Source organism: Ranitomeya imitator, chromosome 1 (assembly GCF_032444005.1).
Source record: "Ranitomeya imitator isolate aRanImi1 chromosome 1, aRanImi1.pri, whole genome shotgun sequence".
NCBI classification, from domain to species: Eukaryota; Metazoa; Chordata; class Amphibia; order Anura; family Dendrobatidae; genus Ranitomeya; species Ranitomeya imitator.
In genome coordinates, this window is record NC_091282.1 from 1,015,451,109 (window position 1) to 1,015,467,010 (window position 15,902).

Consider the following 15,902-nt stretch of genomic DNA (forward strand, 5'->3'; position numbering starts at 1 on the left):
AATCCGCACAAAGAATTGACATGCTGCGGAATAAACAACGCAGCGTTTCCGCGTGTTTTTTTCCACAGCATGCGCACTGCGGATTGTTTTCCCTAGGTTTACATGGTACTGTACACGCATCCAATCCGCTGCGGATCCACAGCAAAATCCGCAGCGTGTGCACATACCCTAAAAGAGCCACCTTGTGCAGCACTAATGCTGCATTCTGTCAAGGTGGCTCTTCTAGTTGGGGTCCCTGCCAACACTGAACCATTCTTTTTTAGAATTTACCTTTCCTACTTGTAGTTTGTCAGGGGGGCATGTCTTTTCCTCCTGACACAAACGCCTCCACTTCCTTCATTTAACTTCATTTGTGTGAATGGAGTGGTACTAAGCATGTGCCATCGCTGCTCCATTCATTGCCTAGAAGGCTATTGTTTTGCTGTTTTTATTTTCAGAAAAGAGGATGCGTTTTACAGTACCAGCAAAAGCTATACGATTTCAGAAAAATCATGAGATGCTATAGATGATACTGTGCAGGAGCCGGCGGTACCATCATGAAGGAGGCAATTTTTTTTTCTGTAGCAAGATGGCACCGCTTTTGCAGTTGCATCTATCAAATCGCCGATAGCTGCTACTGTGCAGATGCGGCCGGCACCATTTTGAGACTTTTCTTTCATGAATTTATTTATATCAGTAAATAAAAGAATGAACTGCACGTCATACATGCGATCATGCTGCAGCACAGGCGCCGCCTCCAGCACCTGCCTGCTAAAGGTGTTTTTTTTCAATATATTCATTATGTAAACTAAGGGGCAGGTCAGTGAGGGATCAGTGACCTATCGGCTGTCTGTATTACGAATACCTAATCAGGTCACCACAAGAAGACCCTCCCACAGGCCGCCCCGAGGCACAGGCATATCACAGATCTGAGAATAAAGATTCACAACAATCACAAGATGGATTTCATCACCAGGTATCATTGTAATCAGTATAACGACGCCGACCTGACACCATACCTCCCAACTTTTGAAGAAGGGAAAGAGGGACAAAGTTTGCGGTGCGTGCAGCAAATTTTGGACCACGCCTCTGACCACACCCATTTCACAACTAGTCACACACATATCCACGTCCCAACCACACCCATTTAGCACTGCTGATCACACCGTTTCATAAACAATAATTTAGAAAACAAAAAATATGGCCACATAGTGCTCCATACTGTATAATGGCCACACATGATGCTACATACTGTATAATAGCCACACATGATGCTACATACTGTATAATGGCCACACATGATGCTCCATCCTGTATAATGGCCACACATGATGCTACATACTCTATAATGGCCACACATGATGCATCATACTGTATAATAGCCACACATGCTACATACTGTATAATGGCCACACATGATGCTCAATACTGTATAATAGCCACACATGATGCTCTATACTGTATAATGGCCAAAGATAGTTACTCCTACACACGCGGCTGCACTCCGTACACCTTGCACACGCAGCTCCGCTTCATACACCTCATACGCACGCGGCTCTGCTCCGCACACCTCGTACACACGCGGCTCTGCTTCATACACCTCGTACACACACAGCTCGGCTCTGCACACCTCGTACACACATGGCTCCGCTCCATACACCTCATACACACCCGGCTCTTCTCCGTACACCTCGTAAGCACACGGCTCCACTCCATACACCTCGTACACACACGTCTCCGCTACGTACACCTCGTACACACACGTCTCCGCTCCGTACACCTCGTACACACCTGGCTCCGCACACCTTGTACACACAGCTTTGCTACATCCACACTGTAAACCTCTCCTGACCCCACACATAAGCTTACCTTCATCCAGCAGTCAGCACCATGACAGCACAGCAGAGTCCTGCATGCATACACGGAGGTCCCGATCATGTGACCTGTTATGATATGGTGGTTTAGGAGCAACATGGAGCGAGCTCTGAAGGAAGTGGTAACTGTACTGACCGCAGTCCCTAAGCTCAACACAACACTAGAAGTAGCCGTGGGATGCTCCTAACTCTCCCTAGGCACCTCGTCACCGCCTAAGATCTAACTACCCCTAAAGATAGAAGCAGGAAAACTATCTTGCCTCAGAGAAAATCCCCAAAGGATAGATTAGCCCCCCACAAATAATGACTGTGAGTGGAGAGGGAAAAGACATACACAGAATGAAACCAGGATGAGCACAGGAGGCCAGTCTAGCTTGATAGATAGGACAGGATGGAATACTGTGCGGTCAGTATAAAACACTACAAAAATCCACGCAGAGTTTACTAAAAATCTCCACACCTGACTAAAGGTGTGGAGGGTAAATCTGCTTCCCAGAGCTTCCAGCAAGACAGAATTAATTCATACTGATAACGCTTGACAAACATAGAAAGCACAGAACGGATAAGTCCACAATCAGTGAACAGAAAAAAGCAAGCAAGACTTAGCTTTAACATAGTAACATAGTTAGTAAGGCCGAAAAAAGACATTTGTCCATCCAGTTCAGCCTATATTCCATTATAATAAATACCCAGATCTACGTCCTTCTATAGAACCTAATAATTGTATGATACAATATTGTTCTGCTCCAGGAAGACATCCAGGCCTCTCTTGAACCCCTCGACTGAGTTCGCCATCACCACCTCCTCAGGCAAGCAATTCCAGATTCTCACTGCCCTAACAGTAAAGAATCCTCTTCTATGTTGGTGGAAAAACCTTCTCTCCTCCAGACGCAAAGAATGCCCCCTTGTGCCCGTCACCTTCCTTGGTATAAACAGATCCTCAGCGAGATATTTGTATTGTCCCCTTATATACTTATACATGGTTATTAGATCGCCCCTCAGTCGTCTTTTTTCTAGACTAAATAATCCTAATTTCGCTAATCTATCTGGGTATTGTAGTTCTCCCATCCCCTTTATTAATTTTGTTGCCCTCCTTTGTACTCTCTCTAGTTCCATTATATCCTTCCTGAGCACCGGTGCCCAAAACTGGACACAGTACTCCATGTGCGGTCTAACTAGGGATTTGTACAGAGGCAGTATAATGCTCTCATCATGTGTATCCAGACCTCTTTTAATGCACCCCATGATCCTGTTTGCCTTGGCAGCTGCTGCCTGGCACTGGCTGCTCCAGGTAAGTTTATCATTAACTAGGATCCCCAAGTCCTTCTCCCTGTCAGATTTACCCAGTGGTTTCCCGTTCAGTGTGTAATGGTGATATTGATTCCCTCTTCCCATGTGTATAACCTTACATTTATCATTGTTAAACCTCATCTGCCACCTTTCAGCCCAAGTTTCCAACTCATCCAGATCCATCTGTAGCAGAATACTATCTTCTCTTGTATTAACTGCTTTACATAGTTTTGTATCATCTGCAAATATCGATATTTTACTGTGTAAACCTTCTACCAGATCATTAATGAATATGTTGAAGAGAACAGGTCCCAATACCGACCCCTGCGGTACCCCACTGGTCACAGCGACCCAGTTAGAGACTATACCATTTATAACCACCCTCTGCTTTCTATCACTAAGCCAGTTACTAACCCATTTACACACATTTTCCCCCAGACCAAGCATTCTCATTTTGTGTACCAACCTCTTGTGCGGCACGGTATCAAACGCTTTGGAAAAATCGAGATATACCACGTCCAATGACTCACCGTGGTCCAGCCTATAGCTTACCTCTTCATAAAAACTGATTAGATTGGTTTGACAGGAGCGATTTCTCATAAACCCATGCTGATATGGAGTTAAACAGTTATTCTCATTGAGATAATCCAGAATAACATCCCTCAGAAACCCTTCAAATATTTTACCAACAATAGAGGTTAGACTTACTGGCCTATAATTTCCAGGTTCACTTTTAGAGCCCTTTTTGAATATTGGCACCACATTTGCTATGCGCCAGTCCTGCGGAACAGACCCTGTCGCTATAGAGTCCCTAAAAATAAGAAATAATGGTTTATCTATTACATTACTTAGTTCTCTTAGTACTCGTGGGTGTATGCCATCCGGACCCGGAGATTTATCTATTTTAATCTTATTTAGCCGGTTTCGCACCTCTTCTTGGGTTAGATTGGCGACCCTTAATATAGGGTTTTCATTGTTTCTTGGGATTTCACCTAGCATTTCATTTTCCACCGTGAATACCGTGGAGAAGAAGGTGTTTAATATGTTAGCTTTTTCCTCGTCATCTACAACCATTCTTTCCTCACTATTTTTTAAGGGGCCTACATTTTCAGTTTTTATTCTTTTACTATTGATATAGTTGAAGAACAGTTTGGGATTAGTTTTACTCTCCTTAGCAATGTGCTTCTCTGTTTCCTTTTTGGCAGCTTTAATTAGTTTTTTAGATAAAGTATTTTTCTCCCTATAGTTTTTTAGAGCTTCAATGGTGCCATCCTGCTTTAGTAGTGCAAATGCTTTCTTTTTACTGTTAATTGCCTGTCTTACTTCTTTGTTTAGCCACATTGGGTTTTTCCTATTTCTAGTCCTTTTATTCCCACAAGGTATAAACCGCTTACACTGCCTATTTAGGATGTTCTTAAACATTTCCCATTTATTATCTGTATTCTCATTTCTGAGGATATTGTCCCAGTCTACCAGATTAAGGGCATCTCTAAGCTGTTCAAACTTTGCCTTCCTAAAGTTCAATGTTTTTGTGACTCCCTGACAAGTCCCCCTAGTGAAAGACAGGTGAAACTGCACAATATTGTGGTCGCTATTTCCTAAATGCCCAACCACCTGCAGATTTGTTATTCTGTCAGGTCTATTAGATAGTATTAGGTCTAAAAGTGCTGCTCCTCTGGTTGGATTCTGCACCAATTGTGAAAGATAATTTTTCTTGGTTATTAGCAGAAACCTGTTGCCTTTATGGGTTTCACAGGTTTCTGTTTCCCAGTTAATATCCGGGTAGTTAAAGTCCCCCATAACCAGGACCTCATTATGGGTTGCAGCTTCATCTATCTGCTTTAGAAGTAGACTTTCCATGGTTTCTGTTATATTTGGGGGTTTGTAACAGACCCCAATGAGAATTTTGTTACCATTTTTCCCTCCATGAATTTCAACCCATATGGACTCGACATCCTCATTCCCTTCGCTAATATCCTCCCTTAGAGTGGACTTTAGACAAGACTTTACATAGAGACAAACCCCTCCTCCTCTCCGATTTTTACGATCCTTTCTAAACAGACTGTAACCCTGTAAGTTAACTGCCCAGTCATAGCTTTCATCTAACCATGTCTCGGTTATTCCCACTATGTCAAAGTTACCTGTAGATATTTCTGCTTCTAGTTCTTCCATCTTGTTTGTCAGGCTTCTGGCGTTTGCGAGCATGCAGTTCAGAGGATTTTGTTTTGTTCCAATCTCCTCACTGTGGATTGTTTTAGAAATGTTCTTACCTCCCTTCTGAGTATGTTTTCCTGGGTCGTCTTTGTTCGAGTCTAATGTTTTTCTTCCCGTCCCCTCTTCTTCTAGTTTAACGCCCTCCTGATGAGTGTAGCGAGTCTTCTGGCGAATGTGTGTTTCCCAGGTTTGTTGAGGTGTAGTCCGTCTCTGGCGAGGAGTCCATCGTACAAGTAATTCACACCGTGGTCCAGGAATCCGAATCCTTGTTGTCTGCACCATCGTCTTAGCCAGTTGTTTGCATCAAGGATCCTGTTCCATCTCCTGGTGCCATGGCCGTCTACTGGAAGGATAGAAGAAAAAACTACCTGTGCATCCAGTTCCTTTACTTTCTTCCCCAACTCTTCAAAGTCCTTGCAGATTGTCGGTAGGTCCTTCCTTGCCGTGTCATTGGTGCCAACATGTATCAGAAGAAATGGGTGGACGTCCTTGGAGCTGAAGAGCTTTGGTATCCTATCGGTCACATCCTTGATCATCGCACCTGGAAGGCAGCATACTTCTCTTGCAGTTATGTCCGGTCTGCAGATGGCTGCTTCTGTGCCTCTCAGTAGTGAGTCTCCCACCACCACCACTCTTCGTTGCTTCTTGGCTGTACTTTTTGCTGTCACTTGTTGCTGTGTGCCCTTTTCTTTTTTGCTTGCTGGTATTGCTTCATTCTTGGGTGTGCCATCTTCATCCTCTACAAAGATTTGATATCGGTTCTTCAGTTGTGTGGTTGGTGATTTCAGCTTTGCTGAACTGGTCAGGATAACAGGGAAATCCAAAGAGATGTGAATCCAACCAGGAACCATTTACAAGTGGCACTGGCTGAAGAAAGAGCCAGGCATAAATAGCCGAGCAGAAAAGACGATCAGTGAAAGCAGCTGCTGACAGCTAACTCCAAGGAGCAGCCATACCACTTGAAACCACAGGAGGGAGCCCAAGAGCAGAACTCACAAAAGTACCACTTACAACCACCAGAGGGAGCCCAAGAACGGAATTCACAACAGTGACCCCTGATTCCTCCCCTCCTGTGACCTCATCACAGGTCCTGTGTGCACAGAGCAGCGGCAGCCATAAATGTGGTGTGCAGCTCTTTGCGGGTGGAGGTATCTGTGGCTCTGCAGTGCGGGACAAATACGGTCCCGCCCATGACCGTGGGGCAGATTGTCAAAATCGGGACTGCCCTGCGGAATACGGGACGATTGGGAGGTGTGCGGACACTGTCTGTAGGTTACTGTGCACAATCCTGCTGACAGGTTCACTCTCTTGCCAATAGATGATACATGTTGTTAATGCTACTGCCGCCTGACCTACAATACATTTTTAGCATTACCCCCAGTAGTGTTTAAACAAAACCCCATAGTATGAGGGCTCCTATGATTTTATCTGAAGTATGATCAGTGTCCAAATGATTGTACAATTCACCATGTCCCCAAGATATTAGAGATGGAACAGAGATGCAAAAAGTCACAGTATGAATTGTAAAGTCACAAGTATTACCGTTGCAAAGAGACAGATGAAACTGCGGTCAAATAGACAGTGGTCAAAAGGTGTAACCACCACGTGGCAGACACAACATTGGTCGATGGTTCACAAAATGATTTTGAGATGTTTTTATTCAACTGATATTACAATTCAAAATACAAGACAAATGAAACACCTCATAAACAAATCACAATATAATAACACTTCAACAATATGCCAAAGCCAGTTTGCAGTGGAAAATGGAAACAAAAGGCTCATGAATAATAAATGTTTTCTGCATAAAAGAATATCCGAGTCGTATGGAAAACTGTTGAAAACTCACTTCAAATATTTATACTATAAAATAAACAAAAAAAAAACCACCAAATCATTTGTTATAAATCTCTTTAATAAAACAATGTGACTCAAAAGATCCACCAAAACCGAAAAGTGAGCACCACGGTAGAAATACAAATTAATTCCATTCAACTTTTGTGCAGTTTTGTCATAAATGTGGTTGCAATTTATCTGGAGGAAATAACAGACATTGTCTACTCTCGTGGAAAATCCCAAATTTAGCACTAAAAATGCAGCTTCAAAATGTTAAGCTTGAACCTTGATTCTAAGGCCGGAGTCACCCTACAGCGAGATATGGCCGAGTCTCGCAGGATAAAACCAAGCTCTGGCACCGGCACTCCGGAGCGGAGCGTGCAGCCACATAGCAATACATGGAGCCGCACGCTCCGCTCCAGAGTGCCGGTGCCAGAGCTTGGTTTTAACCTGCGAGACTCGGCCATATCTCGCTATGTGTGATCCCGGTCTTAGGCTGCCGTCACACTATCAGTATTTGGTCAGTATTTTATTTTAGTAATTGTAAGCCAAAACCAGGAGTGGGTGATAAATACAGAAGTGGTGACATGTTACTATTATATTTTTCCTCTGATTGTTCTTCTGGTTTTAGCTTACAAATACTGATGTAAAATACTGACCAAATACTGATAGTGTGACGGCAGCCTAAGGCTTCACTCAGACGTCCATTTTTTCACGCACAAGAGAAACTGATCGATTGTTTTTCAGTCAGAGTTTCGACTGAGAGTCATCAGAGTTTGGTCCAAGTGTCATCAGTTTTTCTCATACGTGAATAAAAAATCTGTATTTTTTTCCTAAATGAAAATCGGATCGAACTCTGACGGCATACGAGTGCGATCTGATTTAATTTCACGGACTCATTGACTTGCATTACCAATTTTGACCGACTCTGGGATCAAAATCAGACATGTCACTGCGATTTTGAACTGACCACTCTGCCTCTAGAAAGTCATGGACATTAAAATAGCCCCATAGACTTCACAAGTATGAGTGTAAGGCCGGGATCACACATACGCGAGATACGGCTGAGTCTCGCAGGTGAAATCCCTCCTCTGGCGCCGGCACTCCGGAGTGGAGCGTGCAGCTGCACAGCAATACATGGAGCTGCACGCTCCGCTCCTAAGTGCCGACGCCAGAGGAGGGATTTCACCTGCAAGACTCGGCCGTATCTCGCGTATGTGTGATCCCGGCCTTACATGGCTAGCACTCATACTCGAAAAACGGATATGTGAATGAGGCCTAAAGTAGTCATCCCAATGAAGCAGGGTGAAACGTGCGCGTCGAGGCAGAGGGACCGGACTGCACTACTACTTTTAATTGCTTATAACTTCAGGTAATAACTTTGGCTTTTACATGCTTTCTTTGGCATCTTACAGCTTAGGTTCATTATATTGTTCCCATGGATACATAATTAGGTTTGCAATAGTTTGTATTGTGGAGCCAGCTTATATCTTGGTCTGCTTTTGGCTACTTTCATATGCACCTTAATTAGCACTTTACAACTTTGAACTGATTTTCATGTGGAATGTAATAATTTGTGAAAAGAAAGGACAAATACTTATTACCTATAAAATATAACAGAATGCATACATTTACTTGATAGATTTGCATATTGTGTTTCTTATGGTTCTGTGCAATAGATACAATTGATTATAAGTTTCTTATTTCAATTTGTATATTACGTAATTTGTTATTTTCTATTTATTATGCACTTTAAACCTAAGATTTTTTATAGTATGAAATCATGTCCTATTAATATATTCATGTGAAATTATAGCATGTTATGATATTTACCTCCATGCAAAATCCTACTTCAAGAATTCCGCTCCCTCTATCTATATCTTGTTCCGCATCTTTCCTATTTTTTAACTAATTTTTTAACACAAATATCAATAAACAAAAATAAAGAAAATATATTATAGAGACACTTTGTTGTGTAACACTTCTTTGTTAACTATGGTTCACACATGCCTGGGTTATTTGTTGGTATCATATAATTATATCTGCACATGACTATGGTGTAACACTCTTTCTAAATGGTGAGTAATAGCATTTAAAGCTGAGGTTAATGTGCAGGGAGGGGGAGTAGGTAAGTCGCGTCTACCACCTACTGTCAGTGATGTTTTACATTGGTATGTAAAAGTTTGGGCACCCCGGTCAAAATTACTGTTATTGGGAACAGTTAAGCAAGTTGAAGATGAAATGATCTCTAAAAGGCCTAGAGGTAAAAATGACACATTTCCTTTGTATTCTAGGCAAAAAAAAATATTGTCATTTTTCATATTTTAAAAATTCTAAAAAGGTAAATGGGCTGATACAAACATTTGGGCACCCTTGGTGATTTGTATGCTCGGATACCTTTGACCAAGGTTTCAGACCTTAATTAGCCTGTTAGGGTTATGGCTTGTTCACTATCATTGTTAGTAAGGCCAGATGATGAAAATTTCCCAACTTTGTAAAAACCCAGCCTCCTCTAACTTTTTGTCGAAAAGCAGCAGCAATGGATTCTGCCAAGCAGCTGCCTAGCACTCTGAAAATGAAAATGATGAAGGACCACAAAGCAGGAGAAGGCTATAAGAAGATAGCAAAGCGTTTTCAAGTTGCCTTTTCCTCAGTTCAAGATGTAATTAAGAAATGGCAGTTAACAGGAAGAGTGGAGGTCAAGATAAGGTCTGGAAGACCAAGCAAAATTTCAGTGAGAGGTGCTCGTATGATTGCTAGAAAGGCTATTAAGAACCCCAGCTTGACTGCAAAAGACCATCAGAAAGACTTAACAGACTCTGAAGTTGTGGTACATTGTTCCATTATTCAAAGACACCTGCACAATTACGGCATTCATGGAAGAGTCATCAGAAGAAAACCCCTCCTGTGTCCTCACCATAGAATACAGCATAGGAAGTTTGCAAAAGAACATCTAAACAAGCCTAATGCGTTTGCGAATAAGTCCTGTGGACTGATGAGGTTAAAATAGAACTCTTTGGCCACAATGATCAAAGGTATGTGTGGAGAAAAAAGGGGAACAGAATTTCAGGAAAAGAACATCTCGCCAGCCATTAAGCATGGGAGTGGATTAGTCATGATTTGGAGTTGTGTTGCAGCCAGTGGCACTGGGAACATTTCACGGGTGGAGGGAAGAATGGATTCAATGAAAGTTCAACAAACTCTTGATGCAAACATAACACCATCTGTAAAAAAGCTGAAGTAGAAAAGAGGATGGCTTCTACAAAAGGATAATGAGCCAAAACACAAGTCAAAAGCCATAATAGACTACCTATAAAGGAACAAGCTGAAGGTTTTACAATGACCCTCACAGTCCCCGATCTGAAAATCATTGAAAATCTGTGGCTAGACCTGAAAATGGCAGTGAATGCAAGACCACCCAGGAATCTCAAAGAACTGGAAGAATTTTCCAAGGAAAAATGGATGAAAATCCCTCAAACAAGAATTGAAAGACTCTTGGGTGGCTACAAAAAAGATTGCAAGCTGTGATATTTTCAAAAGAGGATTCTACTAGGTACTAACTATGCATTGGCCCATTTTCCTTTTTGTAAATTTTAAAATGTAAAAGATGTAAAGAAAAAAAAAAAAAAAAGATCATTTCATCTTCAAGTTATTTAACTGTTCACAATAACAGTAATTTTGACCTGGGGTGCCCAAACTTTGCTCACCTCCTTTTGAAAAGTAATATTTTAAGCAATATATCACTGAACAATATATCAATTTAGGCAGTATTATATTGCAATTTTTGTAGGTACCCTGGGCAAACTGTTGGAGTCACACACAATGTATAAAAAATCTGTCCGATTTTGTCTGCCGAGAATCGCACAAATGTTCTCCGTATGGTGATCCGTATCTCATCCGTGTGCAGTGCCAGGATGCGTTTTTTTCTCAAAAAAATATCCGTGTGTCATCCGTATATCATCCCTATGGTGAGATTTTCTCACACATTTGCAAAATAAGCAAAGAACGGCTGAGCCTTTCCAGTCACCTGCCCAATGCCTGAGAATTTCTCGCAAGTCACACGCGTGGTCTGTGTGCTGTGCAATTTTTTTTTTCTCGCACCCATAGACTTGCATTGGCATTGCTCAGCTGACATACGCGGACAATCGCAGCATGCTGAGATTTCACTCGCAAGTGTAATACTCTGTCTGTGTTTAAAGTGATAGGTGTGGGTCTCAGGTCCTTGAACTTCACTGATTGGCAGCATGTTTAAATCTTTATAACATATCAAAAATAATTGTAAATAATAGACACCATTTAACCCCTTTCCGGCATCGGGCGTAATAGTACGCCGATGTCGGACTCCCCCTGTTTGGTGCGGGCTCCAGCGTTGAGCCCGTACCTTTCCGGGTACATGACAGCTGATATATATACAGCTGACATGTTCCTACAACATCCGCGGGTGTAATCACGATCCACCTACAGCTGTTAACTAGTTAAGTGCCCCGGTCAATCTTTGACAGCGGCATTTAATTTGCCCTTACTGGAAACGCGTCACTAAACCCACTCATCGGTGACCCCGTCACATGATCGCCAATGGGTCGGCATGACAACCAGCAAGTGAGCACTTCTGCTATTTACCGATAATCTGATCATCGCCTGTATGTAGCAGAGCCAATTGGACAACTGCAGCTTCTAGTCTCCCATGGAGACTATTGAAGCATGCCAATAGTAAAAATTAAAAGATCAAATCACCCCCCTTTCGCGCCATTCAAAATAAAACAATAAAATAATCAAATATACACATATTGGTATCGCCACGTTCAGAATCGCCCCATCTAGCAATATAAAAAAAAAATTAACCTGATCATTAAACTGTAACGAAAAAAAAGTAAAAACGCCAGAATTAGGTTTGGTTGCCGCAACATTGCATTAAAATGCAATAACGGCCGATCAAAAGATCATGTCTGCACCAAAATGGTGTCAGTAAAAACATCAGCTTGCAAAAAATAAGCTCTCACCCAACCCAAGATCACAAAAAATTGAGACGCTACGAGTATCTGAAAATGGCGCAATTTGTTTTCTTTTTTTATTTTTTTTAACAAGCTTTGACATTTTTTTCACCACTTAAATAAAAAAGAACCTAGACATGTTTGGTGTCTATGAATTTGTAGCGACCTGGAGAATCATAGTGGCAGATCAGTTTTAGCATTTAATGAACACAGTAAAAAAAAAAACTGTGGGATTGCACTTTTTTTGCAATTTCACCACACTTGGAATTTTTTACCCATTTTCCACTAGACTATATGTTAAAACCAATAGTGTCCTTCAAAAAGTACAACAAAAAGTACCACAAAAAACAAGCCCTCACATGGCCATTTTGACCAAAAAATAAAAAAAGTTATGGCTCTGGGAAGAATGGGAGCAAAAAATGAAAATGCAAAAACAAAAATAACTCTGGTCGTTAAGGCTTGGTTCACATTGCATCCTGGCAGTCCGTTAGATGGACTACGTTACACCGCGGCATAAATGTGCTGTAACGTAGTCCGTTAAGGCCGCCATTGACTGCAATGTCGGATGCATCGCTAGCGCACAGCCACAATGGGCGTGCGCTAGGGATGTGCCGTCATCGAGTGACGGACCCAGAGATGCGGGCTGCAGCATTTCCGGGTCTGTCACTGCTAGCGCAATGTAAACGTCGGCACTTGCGTTACAGCAGCCCATTAGCGTATGTGCTGAACGGGCTGCTGCTAACGCAATGTGAACCCGGCCTAAGGGGTACATTTCTGATCACACATTGCTTCTGTGGAGGATGGCGCCATGTGCCCTTGCATTTAGTACTAAATATTAAATAAACTATTATCCTAAGTCATGTGACAAGGCTCGGTAAATGGTCAACATTGACTTTTAGGATTGCTACTTCCAATAGGTGGCACTAGAGTTCTAGTTCTCTTCCTCTCTGAAGAGACACTTTGCGTACTAAATATTCAAATTTCAATAGATATGTTCCTTTCTAAACAACTATTCACGCAAACAACAGCACCATTGTATAGCAGGGTATAAAATATGTAACTTTGTTAACCCCTTTAAATTTTATTGCAGCATATTTTGCAAACCTGGTGGGAAAGTCCAGAATAAAGCACAGGGTGATACCTCCAGCCGTCAGCGGAAACCCGGAGTTTGAGAGGACCTTCAGAGCACAGTATGTAATTGGTACTAATGGAGAAACAAGCATTTCAGATAATTTCTTAGTTTTATTCACTTTGCTCCTATGTAAGACTAGATTCACTTCTATGTTGAAGGCTCCTCCATCATACTGCACTATTAATCTAACAAAATGAAGTAATCCTTGACAGAACTTGACATATCCCATTATTATCAATGACCATTGGTTTTTCCATCATGTGAGAGATCAATCATTGCATTGAACCTTAATTTTTCAGTCTTATGATGGAAGAGAAAAACAGAATTTTAACTGCAGATGTGAACTTAGCTAAAAAGCTGGCCATGCAACGCTGACTATACTGACCACTAGCTCTCCCAACTCCACCACATACATGGGGTCTGAGAGCAACATGTGACTGAGCCACAGGCTGAGGAACCAAGGCACACAACATGTAAAACCCAAATTGTTAAGATCCACTGGTGAAATTCTGTGTCTGGTACTTGTTCTACAATGTAGTGTAAGTGGAGACATTTCATTAGAAGTAAGAAAAAAATTGTATTGTGTGAAGCTCCAGAGCCCCAATGTAAAATGTCCAACGTGGTTCCCAATTCTTTAATAGATCTGATCTTCCATTATGAGCTATTGCAATCTTTTGGGGCCCCTTAGGTTCCAGGGCCTTGCATCCACTGTAGTTATGCCCTTAATTGTGTGGATAATACACTACATGTGACTTGCTTTAATACAGGACATGCTGTATATTGTATATAACTACAGCTGTTCTGTGAATGCCAGTGAAGTTTGTTTGAAAATCATGAGGGGTCAAACAGCATCATTAAAGCCTAAGAACACACCAGACAAGTCAGGGATAAAGTTGTGGAGAAGAGTAAAGCAGGGTTAGGGTATAAAAAAAAATAGCGCTGAAGTTCTGAAGATCACTCGAAGCACTGTTCAATCCATCATTCATTCAAAAATGGAAGGAGTATACCACAACTGCAAATCTACCAAGACATAACCATCTACCTAAACTGACATCCTAAGCAAGGAGAGAACCAATTAGCGAATCAGCCAAGAGGCCCATGGTCACTCTGCAGGAGCTGCAGAGATCCACAGCTCAGGTGGGAAATTCTGTACAAAGTACAACTATTAGTTGTTCACTCCACAAATCTGGTCTTTATGGAACAATGGCAAGAAGAAAGCCATTTGTGAAAGCAGACCATAAGAAGTCTCGTTTGCAGATTGGAAAAGATGCCATCAGCCAGCATGTAGAAGCATATGCTCTGGTTTGATGAGACCAAAGTAGAACTTTTTGGGCTACACGCAAAACACTAAGTGTGGTGGAAAACTAACACTGCACATCACCCTGAAAACACCATCCCCACCAACAAAAATGGTGGTGGCAGCATCATGCCATAGAGATGCTTTTTTTCAGCAGTGACATGAAAACTAGTCACAGTTGATTGGAAGATAGATGGTGCTAATTAAAGGGCAATCCTGGAGAAATCCTGCTAAAGGCTACAAAAGCCTTCAGACTGAGTCGTAGGTTCACCTTCGAGCAGGACAACGACCCTCAACATACTGCTAGAGCTACAATGGAATCATTTAGATCAAAGCATAATCATGTGGCTAAATGGCCCAGTCACAGTCCAAGACCTAAATCCCATTGAGAATCTGGCAAGACTTAAATATTACTGTTCAAAGACGCTCTGCATCCAATCTTATTGAGATAAAGTTAGTTTTCAAAGAAGAATGGGCAAAAATTTCAACCTCTGGATGCAGCACCGGACTGGAGCACCTTGGGCCCACCAGAGAAAATTATTCTTGGGGCCCACTATGTAGCTACATAGAAATAGATACAAGACCACCAATTGTGCCGTAAAAAGCGCTAATATAAGGGTATAATATAAGGTAGTTCACGTCTTAATTATGTAGCAAAGGTTGGGGTAGCCCCCTCATAAAATATAATACAGTCCCCTCTCATAGAATATAATCCAGCACCCCACAAAATATAATGCAACCCCCTCAGGTATAACGCAGTCCCCACCATAGAATATGATGTAGCACCCTCATAGGGTATAATGCAGCCCCCCCTCATATAGTATAATGCAGCCCTCCACAGAATATAATGCAGCCCCCCCATAGAGTATATTGTAGCCCCCTCACATAGTATGATGTAGCTCCCCATAATATAATGTAGTCCCCTGAGAATAATGCAGTCCCCCCACAGAATATAATGTAGCCCCCTCAAAGTATAATGCAGCCCCTCTCCACCTCCATCATTGTCCTCATCACAACCTCCATCATTGCCTTCTCCCCTCCACCCCTATCATTCTCCCCAACCACCTCCATCACTGCCCATTCCACCACCTGCATCATTGCCTCCTCCCCCACCATATCATCACCTCCATCATTGCCTCTCCCACCACCATCATTGCCCATCACCTCCATCATTGCCTCTCCCAACAACCATCATTGACCATTTAATCACCTCCATCATTGCCTCCTACCACCACCATTGCCCATCACCTCCATCATTGCCTCCCCCCACCACCATCATTGCCCATCGC

General features: G+C 42.2%; 1 protein-coding gene across 1 annotated transcript in view; it reads left to right on the plus strand.

Annotated features, from left to right (window-relative positions):
• MGST2 (microsomal glutathione S-transferase 2) overlaps nucleotides 1–15,902 on the plus strand; it is a 58,011-nt gene that overhangs the window by 34,361 nt on the left and 7,748 nt on the right. Inside the window, exon 2 of the mRNA XM_069743973.1 lies at nucleotides 13,275–13,374. Within this exon, the coding sequence (XP_069600074.1) occupies nucleotides 13,275–13,374 (100 nt within the window). The remainder of the gene's footprint in view (nucleotides 1–13,274; nucleotides 13,375–15,902) is intronic.